The sequence below is a fragment of the Dipodascopsis tothii genome, assembly GCF_038497935.1.
Source record: "Dipodascopsis tothii strain CBS 759.85 unplaced genomic scaffold V1510scaffold_33, whole genome shotgun sequence".
NCBI lineage: Eukaryota > Fungi > Ascomycota > Lipomycetes > Lipomycetales > Lipomycetaceae > Neoaidaea > Neoaidaea tothii.
The window spans coordinates 59,390-75,402 of record NW_027118017.1 but is presented as its reverse complement, the minus strand read 5'-3'; the positions used below and the strand labels follow the sequence as shown (position 1 = coordinate 75,402).

Below are 16,013 nucleotides of genomic sequence, written 5' to 3'. Positions count from 1 at the left end.
GGACGGCGACCCCGGACGCCCTCAACGGCGCGGCAACATATAAAGCGCCGCGATCTGGCACCGAATTTCAACAACAATCCCACAACTCACCATGACGCTCATATCTCACGCCTCCCGCCAACTCAAGCGCGACCCCGAGATGGTCATCATGTTCGGCTCGCTCTTCGTCGCCGCCGGCGGCCTGGGCTACTGGCTCGGCAACAGCAACGGCACCGCCGGCCAGGACGACCGCCAGGTCCACAAGAGCAACGTGCCCTGGCACCCCGACAACGACAGCTCGCACATGTACAAGTACGAGTACATGACCAAGGACGGTCCGCGGTTCCAGCCTGCGATCTCGCATTCGATCCCCAAGGACTCGTTCGAGCGCGTGCACCCGCAATAGTCTCTTTAGCAGTAGTCTGTCATTAGTTATTAACATTAAATATAATACATCTATGCCATGAGCATGCCCACCGCCCAGCTCACGCTGAGCGTGCGCAGGTCCGTGTACATCTGGCCCGTGCCTACAAACAGCACCGGGATGCCTGTGCTGTACGTCATATTGACCATGCTTCCAATCATGTCGCCCACCGTATCGCACTTGCTGATCAGGAAAAAGTCCAGCTGACGCGCCTGGCCAAACGCCGCGTTGAAGTTGCGCGCCTGCTGCACCGAGTCCGTGCCGACCAGCGCCTCGCCGACCATGATGATCTTGTCCGGCTGCGCCAGCTTAGCAAACTTCTCGAGCGACGACATCAGCCGCTTGTCGTTGTGGCGGCGGCCGGCCGTGTCGATCAGCACAACGTCGTACTTCTTGCTGGTCGCATACGTGATCGCATCCTGGGCGATCACTGCCGCGTCCTTTCCGTAGCCCTTCTCAAAGAGCTCGATCTGGCCACCCTCGCGCTGCGTGAGCTGCGTCAAGTTGCGTGCGTGCACGCGCAGCTGCTCCACCGCGCCCGACCGGAATGTGTCGCACGCGGCGACCAAGATCTTCATGTCGTTCTGCAGCAGCCAGAACGCGATCTTGGACAGGTTCGTCGACTTGCCCACACCGTTCACGCCCACGACCGAAATCACGTACGGCCGCTTGTTGCGCACTTTCTGGATCTCGTGCAGCAGGTCGACCGACGTCGACGGCGTCAAGATCTTCCGCAGCGCGTCCTCCATGGCGCCGCGCACCGTCTTTTCCACCGAAGTCCACGAGCTGGTCTTGGTGCCCAACAGCGACTCTTTGACCGTGTCGCAGAGGTACGCAGCCACCTCTGGCGCCACGTTTTTCTTCATCAGGTGCTCCTTCATGCCCACCAGCGCCTTGTCCAGGTCACCGTCCGACAGCGTCTTGTTACCGATGATGCCCTTGAGAAACGAAAAGCCAGTGGCGGCCGCGCCAGCCTCCTTGGCCTTGCCGTCGTCTGCCGTCGCCAGGATATCGTTGATCTCGCTCGAGAGCTCCTTCAGGATGAAATCGCCGCTCTTGGTCTTCGAGCCCCAGCCGGCCACGGCGGCGTCGTCGTCTAGCTGTGCGCTCGTCGCCATGCTCTCGCTGGCGTCGCCGCCGCCCGAGTAGTCCAGCGAGCCCTCCTCGCCGGCGTAGTCCTCGACAGAGCCGTCGACGCCCCACCGCCGCATCTGCTTGCCTTTCTTGACCGGTGCGAGCTTCTCCTTCTTGGCCTTGGCCTTCTTCTTCTTGAGGCCCGCGGCGGCAGCTGCCGGCGCCGAGTCGGCCAGAAGATCCGAAGTCTCGGCCGCAGCTTCGTCGGCCGAGCCGCCCTCGGCCTCGGCCTCGGTCTCGGTTTCAGCGTCAATCTCGCCGGCCACAGGCGACACCGGCGCGCTCGACTTCTTGCTGCTCTTCTGCTCGAGCTCAGCGTAGCGGACGTTGAAGTAGTCGTCGAACTTGCACACGGGCAGACTCTCAGGCTCCTTTTTGGTGAGCTCCTCGAGGTAGATAGTGCTGAAGAGCTTCTTGACACTCGACAGCAGCTCGTCGATGAATGTGATCTGCAGCAGCGACTGGTACACGGCCTGGCTGTCAGCGTTTGTCCGTTGCAACTGGCCGGGATCGAACAGAGCGGGTGACGCCACGCGCGCGAGGCGCAGCGCGACATGCGCCACGTCTCCGCCGCGGGTCGCACCGCGCCACGTCGCACAACCCACACCCGCGCTCGCGGGTCGGTCCTCGCGCTGTGTGACAAGGCCGGCCGCGTCTAGCTGCATGGGTCGGCACGCATGCACGCTTGCGCGCGCGTGCATACGCTGGCATCAACCCGCGCACGCGCACAGCCGGCCCGACAACCGATCAGCTGCGCGTGACCCGCCACCAGGTGGCACCCGGGCCCACATGCACTCGTACTCGACCCGCAGCGCGCCGACCCGACCCGGCCAGCGGTCCTTCCACCAGCCATTACTTACCACGAAAATCAGGCCCAGGTCGTTCGACGTCGTCCAGTGCACAGTGTATCGGTTCTTGGTCATCGACGAGCCTCCGGCACGGTCCTCGATGAAGATTTCCGAGATGAGCGAGTCCATTGTGGCCGTCGCAATCGGCTGGACCGTTTTCTGCCACAAGACCACGCCGCCGGTCGTGAAGATCGTGAAACCGTCAATCATTATGCGTTTGGCAGGCTGCTTCGCCCTCTCGTAAAGCCCGGTGGATCTAGTGTGCAGTTAAGCGTGCAGTCTCGATGTCCGAGATGTTCGCAGGAGTCGTCAGCCCGGTCAAAAGCGAGCCCGGCTGGTTTGGTGTCGTGCTGGCCGTCGTACAACAATGGTCGCAAAGTCAAAAAATGTGTGGGCACGCCTCTTTGCCCAGGTGGTCAAGCACACAGACACTTTGGGTTCTCCACCACTCTTAAAGCGAAACCCAACAGTTATCCACGCCTTATCCGAGCGGACACCAGCGCAAGCTCTATAGGCATCCTTCAGGGCTGCGTAAGCGAACGACAAGCACGTTGCATAGAGCTGGCACATCCAGCAGCGGGGTTGAGACGGCCTAGCACAGACAGGTAGGCGCACGCGCGAGGGCGGAACAGCGGGGTCCGGCGGTGCCGGTCGGCGGGAGGCGCGGCCAGGACGGCCGCGGGTCTGGCTGTTGGTGCAAGCGACCGTACCGGCTGCCGTGGACGGCGCTGTGCCGGTCGGGCCGCTGGGACAGGCGAGGAGATCAGGCTGACCGTAACAGAAATGGCTCTGCCCAAGCGAATCATCAAGGAGACGGAGCGGCTGGTGACGGACCCCGTGCCCGGTATTGCCGCCGTGCCGCACGAGGACAACCTGCGCTACTTTGACGTGACGGTCGATGGCCCATCGCAGTCGCCCTACGAGGGGGGCAAGTTCCGGCTGGAGCTGTTCCTGCCGGAGGACTACCCCATGGTCGCGCCCAAGATCCGGTTCCTGACGAAGATCTACCACCCCAACATCGACAAGCTGGGCCGCATCTGCCTGGACGTACTCAAGGGTAAGTCGCAGCCGCGGCCGCGAGCTGACAACAGACAACTGGTCGCCTGCGCTCCAGATTAGAACGATTCTGCTGTCCATCCAGGCCCTGCTGGGCGCGCCCAACCCGGACGATCCGCTGGCGAACGACGTGGCCCAGCGGTGGAAGGAGGACGAGCCCTCGGCGATCAATACTGGTAAGTGGCGTTTACGCGTGGCCCGGCTGACCCCAGCGCGCGAGTGGACACAGAAGTTTGCAGCGTAAAGCGGCTGCGCCGGCGCTGGCCACACGCAGCGACCGCGCCGTTTCAGTTGTCTGTTTGAATCTACATGTTTCTTGCCTACGCTTGGCAACTGCGGGCTTAATGTTTTTGTAGTATATTCAGCTGAACATGAGACTATACATCCGGTTTTCGACAACACTTGCTTAAGAGCTGAGGTCCATGATGCTGCGCTGTTAGCATGCTTCGGTGCACGTTCGACTTACCTCGAGATGACGTCCGAGTTGTTCTTTCTCAGCGCAGCCACGGCAGCGGCCCGCGAGCAGTCAGCCTGGGAAATCACGATCTCGATGTCCTTCTCGTCCAGACCGGTGGCGTCGACCTCGCCATCCAGCTCGACCGGAGCCTCGATCTCCTTGCCCTTGCCCTTGTCGGCAACGGCGGGGGTCTCGACAGGCGCGGCCGCAGCGGCGGCACCCTCCTCCGAAGCGAGCTGCTGAAGAGCAGCCTGCTGGGCAGCCGACATGTCCTCGATCTTGGCCTCACCGAAAACGATGTAGACGTTGTCCGACGACTTGTAGACCTCGGGGTTGGCGATCACAAACAGGATGTTGCGCGATCTCCGCATGGTGACCCGGTTGATGCCAGTGACCTTCTTCATGCCCTTCTGGATGAGCGACAGACGGGCCTTACGCTCGCTGCGGGAGTAGACCTGGACGTCGGCACCGGCGGGGATGCCCTCCTCCTCGGCATGGTCGTGCGAGTGCTCGTGGCCGTGCTCGTGCGTGTGGGAGTGCTCCTCGATTTCTTCGATAGACATTTTGGACTGCGTCCGTGTCAGCGTCGATCTGCGCGTGTCCGCGCCATCGACAGTTCCTGGACGATGGCGGGTGGCCGTGTGCGCGCGTCGGGCGCGGGTCGGCCGATGGATTACTTACCAATTGACTTGATATCTGTACAATCAATGGGGAATTGCTGGACGAGAGTTCTCAAAACGCTTTCGTGTGTTTTTTTTGCAGCGCAAGGTGCGGGCGCATTAGTGGCCTATATTGTCATCTAGCCCCATATGGGTGACACGTTGGCTCTCTGTTGTGGGTACCAGTTTAGCAGTCACGTCCTCCGCGGTACAAACGTCATAAGCCACGGGGCGTTCCCGGCCAATAGCCAAAGCCTAGCAGCTATCAGCCGCAGTAAATGCGGCGCACGCGGCTGCCGGCAGGCGCCGCCGGCGCTTGACGACCCCACAGAGCTGCAGATCGACAGCTGCGCGGGCTTGCAGCATACGCGTCACGCGCCGCGCTGCGCTATCGCATGAGCAGCACCGGTCTGAGCTGGCAGCACGCAGACGTGTAGTCCAATACGGTAGCCCGCCGGCCCGCCGGTCGCCGACAGCTTGCGCTGGAGATAGATCGTAAGCGAGTTGGTCTTCAGCCACCTGCGCCACAGATACCAGTGTAATTACGCTTCTTGCGCCACACGCAGACAAGGCAGGCACCACATAGACAGCTGATCCAGCCACCGCCAGAGCAGCATGCACGTCAGCAGCCACTCCGCCGCCGCCGGTAGCCCGTCCGGCAGGTAGTAGGTAGGCCGCCACCGCCACTATACCCGTGAAATGCTTCATTATCTATTACCAAGACCGGCAGGCGGCAGCCACGGTAACGCTCGCGCGTCAGCAGCATACGTCCGTGGCCGCACTATCGAGACAAACAAACGGTAAATCAATTTAATTTTCCCTACCCGCAAAATACAAATAAAGCATACAGTTGAGGCGGCTGCACGGTACTCGGCAGCCGAGGACTAGACCAAGGCGATGAATAGATGACGGGGTATATGCGGACGGAAGCCTAGATCTCGTCTGGACGGGTCAGCACGGCTGCAGCGCTCCCACTTACCGATGTCGAACTCGAAGTTGCACTCCTCGTCGCCCTCGTGGCCGTACGTGTCGGTCTCGTTAATCTTGGCCGACTCGGGCAGCTCGCCGTAGTTCTTGAGCGAGCGCGCCTCGTCCGCGTTGTACTTGAGGATCACGTCTGCCTGGTTGTCCTGGAACTCGCGGAGCGACAGCAGGATGATGTCGCCCTGGTTGATCCAGACCTTCTTCCGCAGCTTGCCGCGGATGTGCGCGAGACGCTTCTCTCCATCGTAGCACTGAGCCTCGAGACGTCCGTTGCCCAGCATCTTGGTGACCTGGGCGTACTCTGCGCTGTCAGCGTCACGCAGGTCAGACCCACATACCCTGTCCATCCTCCTTGAAGGTGAGCTCACGCTTCTCATCGTCGTTCTCGTTCTTTCCGCGACGACGGTTCTGGCGGTCAGCTCTGTCTCCTGACGGCGCGCGCAGCGGTCCGGCATACCTTTCCTCCCTAGTTTGTTAGCACTGGTTCACTGCCGACGACGCGTCCGTGTCTGGTAGACACGTCAGCCCGCGCTCGGACGTACCTTTCCCTTATTCTTCGGCATTTTGTTGACGTATTCTCTGAGGATCGATCAGATTCTACTAAGAAAAAAAAAAAAGAACGCCTGCGACGACACAACGGGTTTTGTGGTGCCCAGGCGGACCGCACTTGTGCCGCTAAACGGACTTAAGTGGAGTAGTTGTGACTCATCGCGGAAAGTGCGTGACGTTTACACCACAGTCGCGCCGCCACAACTGAGCTACGCCTGATATACTGCCACTAGGCCCGCACAGCCCCTCCAGCCCCCACCAGCCGCAGCCATCCCCTGGACACGTGACCATGCGTCTCCCGCCCTATTCTCAACGCTGTCGGCGCCGCAGGAGACCAAATAGGGCCACGACGTTGACGATAACACCTCAGACGGCGTTGCAGCAGACTACTCCTACCGGCGTCCAACGGCGTACATCGTGCACATCAGCCAGCACTAGCCGGATTGCGGTCGCATACCACGACAGCCCGTTACACAGATCGATCGCGAGAGACCAGCTCAGAGGCGCTTAGGATCGCCAGTGGACACCATGTACCAGCCCCGTTCGAACCCGTCGTCACCGCCGCTGCACCATCCGGTGCCGCAGCACCCGATTCCACCGATGCGCTCGCCGCCGCCTGGCCAGGCGCAGACCAACCCTTACGCACCGCGGGGTGCGGCCGGCGGCGCTGGCGGGGCCCCTGCCGCCGGCGCCGTTCCCGGCGCCGGTCCCGGAGCCCAGGGCTACGGCAACTTCTTCAACGACTCGACTGCCCAGGTCGGCCTGCAGGTCGGCCGCAACGCGATGCTGGCTGGCCAAGAGTACGTCGAGCAGAACTTGAGCAAGTACTTCTCGCTATCGGTTCCGACCCTCAAGACGTACTTCCAGGTCTCGAACAAGTACGTGGCACGCAAGATCGCGCTCGTGCTGTTTCCGTGGACCCACAAGCTGTGGTCACGCCAGATGCGCCGGTCGGAGGTCTCGGGCGTGGCCGAGGGCTACAAGTCGCCGCGCGAGGACATCAATTCGCCCGACATGTACATTCCGGTCATGGCGTTCACGACGTACATCATTCTGTCGTCGGTCATCGCTGGTCTGCACGGCTCGTTCCACCCCGAGATGCTGGGCTACATCGCGTCGATGGCGTTCGCCATCGTCATCTTTGAGATGCTCGGTCTGAAACTCGGCTGCTACCTGCTGTCGATCTCGAACGAGTCGCAGCTGCTGGACCTGGTGGCGTACAGTGGCTACAAGTTCATCGGCGTGATCCTCACCATGACCGCAAGCTCGCTGATGCCCAGCTTCATGCTCAAGTACACTGTCTTTTTCTACACGTTCGCGGCCAACGCGTTTTTCCTCCTCCGCTCGCTGAAGTACGTCGTCCTGCCGGAGTCGAGCGCGAACGCGACCACGTCGACGACCGTCAACCACAAGCAGCGCCAGCGCCGGATACAGTTCCTGTTCATGTACAGCTTTGTCTGCCAGCTGGTGCTCATGTGGGTGCTGGTGAAGAACACTTAGGCCGACGGCCCTGCATTACCCACGCTGCTCGGACGGCACTGCCGCGAGGCGCCGCCGGGCCCCATGTACCTATATAACACATTCCATTATTATACCGTCCTAAACTTGCGGCCGCGTCGATGCGGACCGCTGTGATACAAATAAACTACATCTGCCGCGCTGGCGCTTCTATCAGGCCAGGAACTGCTCAAAGTACTTCTCAAACACGGTGCGCCCGTCGCCGGCGGCGACCTCGCCGTGGCAGGGCACGATCGTGTCGAAGTCGAGCGACTGCACCGCCTTGAGACCGGCGGTCGCACTGGCGGCGTCGCTGACGAGCATGCGCTGGAACCGCTTGGTCGCGAGCGCCTTCTTGAACAGCGGCGTCAGCCGGCCGTTCTCGCTCGACGGCACCTTGGAGTACTGCTCGGTCAGGGGGAACGTCATGAGCAGGTCGGCCTGGAAGATGGTCCGGGTCGGCTTGTGGAAGGTGACAAGCTCCTTGTTGGGGAACGCGGGCAGATAGACGAACTGGAACTCGGCGAGATCCGGGTCCTGGATGCCAAAGTCGGCCGCGCTGAGAACTTTGTTGGCCTCCGCGACCTCGTAGTCGACGACGACGCCCTGGGGCGCCTTGCGCGCCTTGAGGCCGGTCACGCCGATGACGACGGCATCGGGGAACTTGTCCTTCCACGACTTGAGCGCCATGTGGTGCTCAAAGTCGGGCGCGATCAGGTACTTGACCGGGCGGCCGGCGACGATCTCCTCAGACTGTGCGTCGTATGGTAGCGGCGCGTGCACGACGAGCGCCTGCGATGGCAGCGTGATGAACGAGCTGCGCGCGCCGATCTGGAGGAGCTTCACGCGCAGGAACGGACACGAGAGGATCGCGACCTGGTCGTTGAGCTTGCGGGCGACCGCGTTGAGGGGAGAAGGGTACGACATGGTGAGATGGTTAGAGAGCTTGTTACTGCCGTGCTCGACCGCGGAGCTATATAGTTGGTGCCAAGGAGAGAGCTCGTGGTGGATCGAGCGTGAGCGATGGATACAGAGAGCTCTCGGGAACATAGAATAGCTGGGACTAGGTTCTTTTTGGGTAACGCACCACCACGTTTACCACATGGAGCTAGGGCCGTCAGATGCTGGCCGATGATGTCTGGCCGCAGCACGGGCTGAGCCGCACGCTTGCGCGCGGCTGGTGGCTATCGGTCGGCGAGAGGCGGGCGTACGCGGCAGCATAACGCCGAATGTCCGGGCCAGGATCAGAGCCTGACAGATCCGATGCAGCTGACTCGGGGGTTAGATGCCGTGCACGAGTCGCCGCGGTGACAGTCGGCGACTACGCGCTGGAGGTCGGCGACCTGGGCGCAATTTGATCGCCGGGGTGGCTCGTAAAACTCGTATCCGCTAGACGGGCCATATTGCCAAATAAGGTTTGCGCTAGAACGATTCGTGCGTGCCGGAACCGCTTGGCCGGGGCTATGGCTCCCCCGATCGCCGGAGTCCAGCACGGGACAGCGTCCGGGACAGTAGCGAGCTAGCGGCTGACAGCGGTTGGCGGTTCGCTTCGCGGGCCGAGGTCGAGCCGCGGGCGTACTGCACCGAGGTTCACACGTGCCGGACCTGGCCTACGGTTGCGCGGGTCGTGCCGCGCATACGAGTGTCCGGGTCGTACCGCTCAACGGGTGCCCGGGTCGTACCGCGCTCGCTGGTCGCCCGGGTCGTACCGCGCCTACGGGTCGCCCGGTCGCGCCCGCGCGCGCCTGGGTGACCGGGTCGTACCGCGCTTGCACGTTCGGGGTGTGCCGCACCTACGGGTCGCCCGGGTCGTAACGGCCCTTTGGGTCGTCCGGCCGCGCTCGCGCGCGCCCACGAGCGACCGGGTCATATCGCGCGTGCGGGTCGTCCGGGTCGCGCCGCGCCTACGGGTCGTCCGGGTCGTACCGCCGCTACGGGTCGCCCGGTCGGACGCGTCCGCGTGCCGCCCGGGTCCTATCGCCCCTCGGGCCGGCTCGTGGCCTCCACGCGTCGCCCGCCGCTGATCTCCAAATGCTTTATTACAACAAGCATATTTTTAGCGCTGCAGGCCTCAGTGCTGGCCCTTCGGGCCAGCGCCCCGATTCATGCCCGCCACGTTCCACCACCGCGGCAGGCACGAGTACCCGTCATCGTCAAAGTGCGCGTCGCGCGCGCAGTAGCACCGGCCCGACTGGTGCGACTCCTCGTCCTGCGGGCACCGCGCGTACGGCGGGTGGCGGTAGCCAATGTCGCCAAAGTGGTGAATGGCCGACTTGGGCAGAAACAGCCCCGCAGCCAGCGAGTGCACCGGCGCGTCGCCCCAGCGCTCGTAGAAAAAGCCGCCCTTGCGGTCGAGGAAGTCAAAGTAGTCCGAGTAGGCCGGGGACCGCCAGAAGTCGAGGTCAGCGATCTCAAAGTTGCTCCAGAAGTGGCACAGGTTGTAGTCGCCGTCGAACTCCTTGTCGCCCTCTTTGGACGGCTCCGAGTTGTCGACGAAGAAGTCGAGCGAGTTGTTGGCGGCCAGGTACTGCGGGTGGTTGCGCACAAACTCCTTGGTCGAGTCCCACAGGGTCTCGATCGTGAGCAGGTACTCGTACATGGCCATGACAAAGCCGTAGACCTTGCCGTTCTCGCGCATGAAGCTGAACGGGTCGCTGCGGTCAGCGCGGCCGCGCGCGCGCACTTACTAGAGCTGGTCGCAGTAGAACTGCACGCCCGGCTCGACGCGCCAGTACCAGCGGTACTGGTTCACGATCGGGTGCCGGTAGAAGAAGCCCGAGTTGTAGCGGCACATGTTGCGGTAGCTCAGGCTGCCGCCGTAGATGACGTTCTTGGACACCATGTTCTCCATGCCCTCCTCGATCTTCTTCTTGTCGATGTAGTCGGGCACGCTCCACTGGGCGGGCTCTATCAGGCCGTAGTTGGTCTTGCCCGAGGCCATGCCGGTCGTGTAGTTGACAAACTGCCGTCAGCGGGCCCGCGCGCGCACGTACCTCCTCCGTGAACGGCTCGTCGTTGAGGAACGTCCACGGGTACCGGAACCGCCGGTTGAACCGGTCCTCGACGTTGCGGATCGAGTCGAGCGCCTCGCGCAGCTCCGAGTTGCTGTCGTCAGCGCGCCCCCAGGCGTACGTACCGCACGAGCATGACCAGCGTCGCGTTCTCGCGGCCGATCTGCTTGCTGCTCCGCGACAGCGCCGAGATGTCGTCGAACGAGAGGTCGTACTGCTCGAGAAAGGCCGCCTCGGTCAGGCCCGGCGCCGCCGCCGGCACCACCGGCGCCGCCGGCGCCGCCGCCTCCTCGCCGTCGCTCGACGCCTTGAACGCCGAGTACAGCACCGTCAGGAAGAACACGGCCAGCACGGCCGCCGGCGCCAGCCGCGCCGCCTGTTGCCACCGCGATCCGCGCCGATACTGCCGAAACAGCGGCGACATGATCGGATTGTTCATCCGGGGCGCCTTGTCTTTGTACGTCGCCGTCACCATCGTGCCGTCCTCGCTGCCGTCTATCTGGCTCGGTCTAGTGATCTGCGCCTCCGTCTGCCCTGCCAGTTGCCTGGCTCTGTGGTCTGTCGGATACCGTCGTCTGCTGGCGCATGTATCGCCGCCCGCTTCAATGTCTGTCCAGGCCTCCACTGTCGTCGTCGTCCGCGCTGCACTTATATTTAGATGGCCATTAACTAGGCCGACGCAGCTGCCGCTATCGAAAATTTGGAAATTCTTGGCACTAGACTTGGTGGTGTTTAGACAACTAAGCCGCGCCCAGCGCAAAACGCGGAGAACAACGACTACAAAGACGACGCGCCCGTTATTGTCGCGCAGACACGCCGGCCACGTTGCCGTGGCCGCTGGCCCTGGGGGCGGCCGCGGCGGCCGGTTGGCGGCCGATTGGCCGCCGATCGGCCACCGATGGGCCGGCGGCCGGCTCGCGTACATCCAGCGTTAGTTAGGTACCGACAGGGGTAGCTGCATGACGCGTCCCGGGCGCTGCCGCGCCTGCTCGGCTGCTTGTCATTCGTCCCAAACCCTGGCGAGCTCGAGCTCGGCGTCCATGTCGAGCACGGCCGGCGGCGGCAGCGGCGGCAGCCCGGGCTTGCACGGCGTGGCGTCGATGGATGTATCGGCGGTGGTGTTGCCGGGCGACGTAAACACGCTGGCGACGCCGGGCGACGGCCCGGGCGAGCCGCGCAGCGCCCGCAGCAGCCCGCCAAACGTGGCCGGCGTGTCCAGGACGTCCTCGGAGCGGACCGTGCCCGAGCTGGACGGCTCGTCGCACGCCTGGCGCTTGGCCGGGGCCTCGAGCCGGTCGCCGGCGCGCTTCTCGCCGTCGTCGCGGACGCGCGGCGGCGCGGGCATGCCCTCGTTGCAGCACTTGTGCTTGCACGCGGCCTTGTCCTTGCAGACGTGCGCGCACTCGAAGCGGCCGTCGGGCCGCAGCCGCGGGCCGGGCGGCGCCAGTCGCTGGCCGTCGATTTCTACCAGTGGCGGCCGCGGCGGCCGCGACGGCCGGGGCGCCGGCCGCGCGGCCGGGCGGGCCGGCGTCGGCGTCTCCGGCGTCGGCGGCGCTGCTACACTGGGGGCGGGTGCGGGTATCTTGCGAGAAGGGGTGTCTGGCCGGCCTGGCGGCCCGTCGAGAGCGAGGTCGTCTGTGACTGCGATGTAAGTACGGTCCGCGCCACGGAGAGGGTATACGTAGTCTGTCGAACGCCTTGCCGCCGTACTCGTCGTCCGAGCTGTCGCGCTGGCTGTCGGCGTCGATGGCCGGGGTATCAGGGGTATTGTGGGCGGTCGCCAGCAGCTGCGGCGAGATGTGCAGTTCCGTCTCGGCTACGACTTCGGTTCCGGCTGCGGTCAGCGCTGCGGGTGCGGGCACGTACCGATCTCGTCGCACGAGATCGAGCACCGGACGGCGGCCACCGGCGCCGTCACGGTGGGGTATAGTAGGAAGGACGTGCCGTGGCCGAGCCGCGCCAGCGGCGTGCGGCGAAAGTCGACGATCGCGCCGGACGAGAACTCGGACATGACCACGGCCGTGAGCTGGCGCTTGCGGAACCGCGTCGGCACGGTCTCGTTGAGGACCTGCACGGAGACCTCGAGCTTGAGGCGCACGCCCACGCCGGCCACGGCGGTCTCGGCCAGCTTGCGCACGCCGAGCCCAAACGTCGGGATCGAGCTCACGTCCTTGAGGTATCGCTGGCCACGGCCGGGGTTGAGCCCGAGGATCTCCTCGACGTGGCGCGTCTCGAGCGCGGCCAGGTCTGCGAACGAGCGCACGTCCCGGGCCACAAACTTGCGCAGCGTGGCCGGGCCAATGCCGTCCAGCTGCATGAGCACCTCGGGCCCCAGCTCCCAGACCTCGGCCGCCAGCGCGCGCGACAGTCCGAGCGCGCTGCGGACCGAGACCGCGTCCTGCATGAGCACGCGGCACTCGACCAGGCACTTGGCCAGCCGGTTGATGTGCTGCCACACGAGCATCTTGTCCGTCTGGAACTGCACGAACGTGCGCCCGCCGTCGTCCGACGCCGGCAGGTCTGCGCGCCCGAGCACGGCCTGCACGAGCGTGTGCACCTTGCCGGCGGGCGTGCCCAGGTCACCAGCGAAGTCGAACCGCATGCCCTCGGCCTGCGACAGGTCCTTGAAGAACTTGCGCTCGCCAGGCTTCATGCGCAGCTCTTTGAACTCGTTGGCCTGCGCCAGCAGCAGCAGCACGTCGCCCGTGGACAAGTGCAGCGGCGCGCGGATGAAGCTGCGCGCGGTCGGGAACTGGACGTAGAACAGGGCCATTGCGCGCCCGTAGTCGGTCGCCTCCAGCCGCTCGGACCCGTCTATCGTGATCAAGTCTGTCTCGTTGAGATCGTTGAGCGTGTCGACACATATACGCTCGAGCATGCGCTCGAGCGAGCTCACGCGCGCGCCCCGGTGGATGTTGTAGTGCGCCGTGTTCTTGCGCATCCGCACGTACAGGAACGTCGACTTGAGCCAGCGCACGGCCGAGCCGACGTCGCGCACGGTCTGCAGACACACCTCGGCGTTCATGTGCTCGGTCAGGTTGCGGTGCAGCGAGCTCTCAACGGGATCCTTGCCGGAGAGCACCTGCACAAAGTGGCTCTTCTGGTCGGCCGTGGTCATGATCACAGCGACCCCGGACGTGTCGAACTGCGGCCGGCCAGCGCGGCCCATCATCTGCAGTAGTTCGGCCGCCGAGTAGTCCTGGGACCGTCCGTCGGCCCATGTTGTGGTCCCTTTGATGATGACCATGTGCGCCGGCAGGTTGACGCCGACGGCCAGAGTCGACGTGCAGCAGATTATGGCCAGCTGGCCGCCCAGGAAGAGCTGCTCGACCGACCCGCGGTCCGTCAGCGACAGACCCGCGTTGTGGAATGCGACCCCGGACGGCACGACCTCAGCCAGGTCGCGGTCCTGGAACCGGCGCGCGTCCGGCGAGGTGCACGCGGGCCAGATCCGGCGGCCCTTGCCCCACGCGCGTGCCAGGAACTTGGCCGTAGCCACGGTGATCTTGCGCGTTGAGCAGAATATGATGATCGGCCGCTGCAAGTAGTGCCGCGAGATCACGTCCATCAGCCGGCCGTCGTAGACGCGGTCGAGCTGGAAGTCGTTGAAGGACGTAGTCGCGTAGCCGTAGATATGCTGCTCGAGCCGCACCGGCCGGTACGAGTCGTCAAACACGTGCAGGACGGCGGGGCCCGGCGCCGCGGCCGCGTCCGCGCGGCCGATCCACTCGGCGATGTCGCCGGCGTTCGGGATCGTGGCCGACAGCAGGACAAACCGGCACCGCACCGACACGTGCTTCATGCGCGACACGACGACCTCGAGCGTGGCGCCGCGCGAGTCCTGCAGCATGTGGACCTCGTCGACGAGCAGCAGCCGGACGAGACCGATCATTCTGTCGTAGTCGGCCCACTTGCGTGTGACCGAGTCCCATTTCTCGGGCGTGGTCACGATGATGTCAGCTCGCTTGACCGCGCTGACGTCCTCTAGCGCGGTGTCGCCTGTCAACAGCCCGCACGTTTTGCCGAGGACGCCGAACTTGCGCGTCCAGTCCGCGTGTCGCTCCATGCAGAGCGCCTTGGTCGGCGCCATATAGACCGCCTTGGCGCCGTCGTCGGCGGCCAGAAAGAGGCGGACCATGGCCAGCTCGAAGAGCACGGTCTTGCCGGAGCCTGTCGGCGACGAGATCACAACGTTCTCGTCCGACTCGTACAGCGAAGTGAAACACCGTGTCTGCATGCGGTTGAACGCACCGAACGGAAACACGCTGCGGCACGCTTCGGGCAGCGACGCCGAGACCGAGAGGCCTGGCGGCGGCGCGGGCGCAGGCGCGGCCATCTTGGGCGTGGCCACAGTCGCAGCCGTAGGCGCAGCCAGCGTCGCCGCCGACCGGAATCGCACCGCGGTCGCGCTGCGCATGGTCGGCGGCTTGAACGACCGGAACAGTGGCGCGTGCGGCTCCGCGCGGCGGTCGGCATCCGGCGTTGGCACCGACGCGGTGGTACCCGGTGTGGTGGTATCCCGACCCGACGCGGTGGTACCCGTCGCTACCGGACCCGCAGCCCGGCCGGCAGGAGTACCTGCAGTACCCACAATGGCAGCCGCCGAGGTCACAGCCGCCAAGCCAATCGGTGAGTCCACCGCCACCCCGGCGGCGTGTGATGACGCACGCGTCTCTTTGGCGCCTGCCCTACCCGATCTGCGCGGCGCCTTCCCGGCCTGTTGGACCGGCCCCGGGTCACACAAAGCAAGCCCCCCGACGCCTGTCGCCGGCGCAGTTTCGGCCAATGAGCGCGGACGCATGTCCAATTCAGGCATTGCTGCCGTCGGTCCCCGCGCTCTCTGGTCAGCCGCAAGCCCATTGTCGCACAAGGACACACAGCTGCTCGCCGTCCACAGCTCTGATTGGTCGCCCGCCTGTGTGACTGTTGTTTGACTGCGTATGCGTGCAGTGCTCGTGCCGTCCGTTGCTACCTGGCCGTTCGCTGTTCGGCCAGATCGTGCGACCGGCCGCGCCGCCGACCGTGCGACCGGCCGTGCGTCGACGGCCGCCACCGTAGTATTGACTGCGCCGGGTGTGCTCGCAGACGGTCCAGGTAGGCGAGCACATCCGCGCACGTTCGCAGCCGGCACGCCGCCTGAGTTCTCGCTTGCGTGATCGGCTGCTCGCGCCGGCGTCTTCGCCGGCGCCCTGAACAGGGCATAGATGGACGCCTGTCGCTTGCGGCCTGTCGTCAGCGCTCGCTTGACAATTGCCTACCTGGCCGTGTCCTGTCGGGCGTGATCTTGGCGGCGGGCGTAGCGGGCGGCGCGGCGGCGGCGGCGGGCGTGGACGCGACCGCTGTCGTCGACACGCGCCAGCGGTCCCCGGACCAGCGCTGCTGGGCCGCGTCGACGCTGGCCGTCGCCCAAAGCGC

The 16,013-nt window shown here is 64.6% G+C and overlaps 9 protein-coding genes across 9 annotated transcripts; 3 read left to right on the top strand and 6 right to left on the bottom strand.

Moving 5' to 3' along the window:
- Positions 1–91: 91 nt before the first annotated feature.
- Positions 92–385, top strand: V1510DRAFT_404695 (uncharacterized protein; the record flags this gene model as incomplete). The annotated part of the gene is made up of 1 exon (XM_066932272.1): positions 92–385. The coding sequence occupies one exon, from the start codon at positions 92–94 to the stop codon at positions 383–385; it is 294 nt and encodes a 97-aa protein (XP_066787183.1).
- Positions 386–410: 25 nt separating this feature from the next.
- V1510DRAFT_244536 (SRP54-type protein) lies at positions 411–2,750 on the bottom strand. The gene is made up of 2 exons (XM_066930554.1): positions 2,398–2,750; positions 411–2,010 (listed from the first exon to the last, which is right to left on the bottom strand). Exons 1-2 carry the CDS (start codon positions 2,593–2,595, stop codon positions 436–438), a joined length of 1,773 nt encoding a protein of 590 aa, XP_066787182.1. The 5' UTR covers positions 2,596–2,750; the 3' UTR covers positions 411–435.
- Positions 2,751–2,811: 61 nt separating this feature from the next.
- V1510DRAFT_244455 (ubiquitin-conjugating enzyme/RWD-like protein) lies at positions 2,812–3,784 on the top strand. The gene is made up of 4 exons (XM_066930553.1): positions 2,812–2,990; positions 3,167–3,442; positions 3,477–3,617; positions 3,654–3,784. Exons 2-4 carry the CDS (start codon positions 3,169–3,171, stop codon positions 3,683–3,685), a joined length of 447 nt encoding a protein of 148 aa, XP_066787181.1. The 5' UTR covers positions 2,812–2,990; positions 3,167–3,168; the 3' UTR covers positions 3,686–3,784.
- On the bottom strand, positions 3,783–4,655 carry V1510DRAFT_421956 (NAC domain-containing protein). Its single transcript, XM_066934707.1, has 2 exons — positions 3,908–4,655; positions 3,783–3,869 (listed from the first exon to the last, which is right to left on the bottom strand). Exons 1-2 carry the CDS (start codon positions 4,459–4,461, stop codon positions 3,848–3,850), a joined length of 576 nt encoding a protein of 191 aa, XP_066787180.1. The 5' UTR covers positions 4,462–4,655; the 3' UTR covers positions 3,783–3,847.
- Positions 4,656–5,488: 833 nt separating this feature from the next.
- On the bottom strand, positions 5,489–6,104 carry V1510DRAFT_404691 (nucleic acid-binding protein; the record flags this gene model as incomplete). Its single annotated transcript, XM_066932271.1, has 5 exons — positions 5,489–5,499; positions 5,537–5,842; positions 5,880–5,949; positions 5,999–6,007; positions 6,084–6,104. 5 exons carry the CDS (start codon positions 6,102–6,104, stop codon positions 5,489–5,491), a joined length of 417 nt encoding a protein of 138 aa, XP_066787179.1.
- Positions 6,105–6,734: 630 nt separating this feature from the next.
- On the top strand, positions 6,735–7,736 carry V1510DRAFT_421950 (uncharacterized protein). Its single transcript, XM_066934706.1, has one exon. It carries the CDS (start codon positions 6,874–6,876, stop codon positions 7,588–7,590), a length of 717 nt encoding a protein of 238 aa, XP_066787178.1. The 5' UTR covers positions 6,735–6,873; the 3' UTR covers positions 7,591–7,736.
- On the bottom strand, positions 7,414–8,527 carry V1510DRAFT_421949 (uncharacterized protein). Its single transcript, XM_066934705.1, has one exon. The coding sequence runs from the start codon at positions 8,512–8,514 to the stop codon at positions 7,762–7,764; it is 753 nt and encodes a 250-aa protein (XP_066787177.1). The 5' UTR covers positions 8,515–8,527; the 3' UTR covers positions 7,414–7,761.
- Positions 8,528–9,658: 1,131 nt separating this feature from the next.
- Positions 9,659–10,734, bottom strand: V1510DRAFT_427128 (nucleotide-diphospho-sugar transferase; the record flags this gene model as incomplete). Its single annotated transcript, XM_066935194.1, has 4 exons — positions 9,659–10,241; positions 10,275–10,549; positions 10,581–10,692; positions 10,724–10,734. The coding sequence occupies 4 exons, from the start codon at positions 10,732–10,734 to the stop codon at positions 9,659–9,661; spliced, it is 981 nt and encodes a 326-aa protein (XP_066787176.1).
- A 1,322-nt stretch (positions 10,735–12,056) lies between these two features.
- Positions 12,057–14,977, bottom strand: V1510DRAFT_244380 (P-loop containing nucleoside triphosphate hydrolase protein). Its single transcript, XM_066930552.1, has one exon. The coding sequence runs from the start codon at positions 14,932–14,934 to the stop codon at positions 12,439–12,441; it is 2,496 nt and encodes an 831-aa protein (XP_066787175.1). The 5' UTR covers positions 14,935–14,977; the 3' UTR covers positions 12,057–12,438.
- Between the last annotated feature and the right edge of the window lie 1,036 nt (positions 14,978–16,013).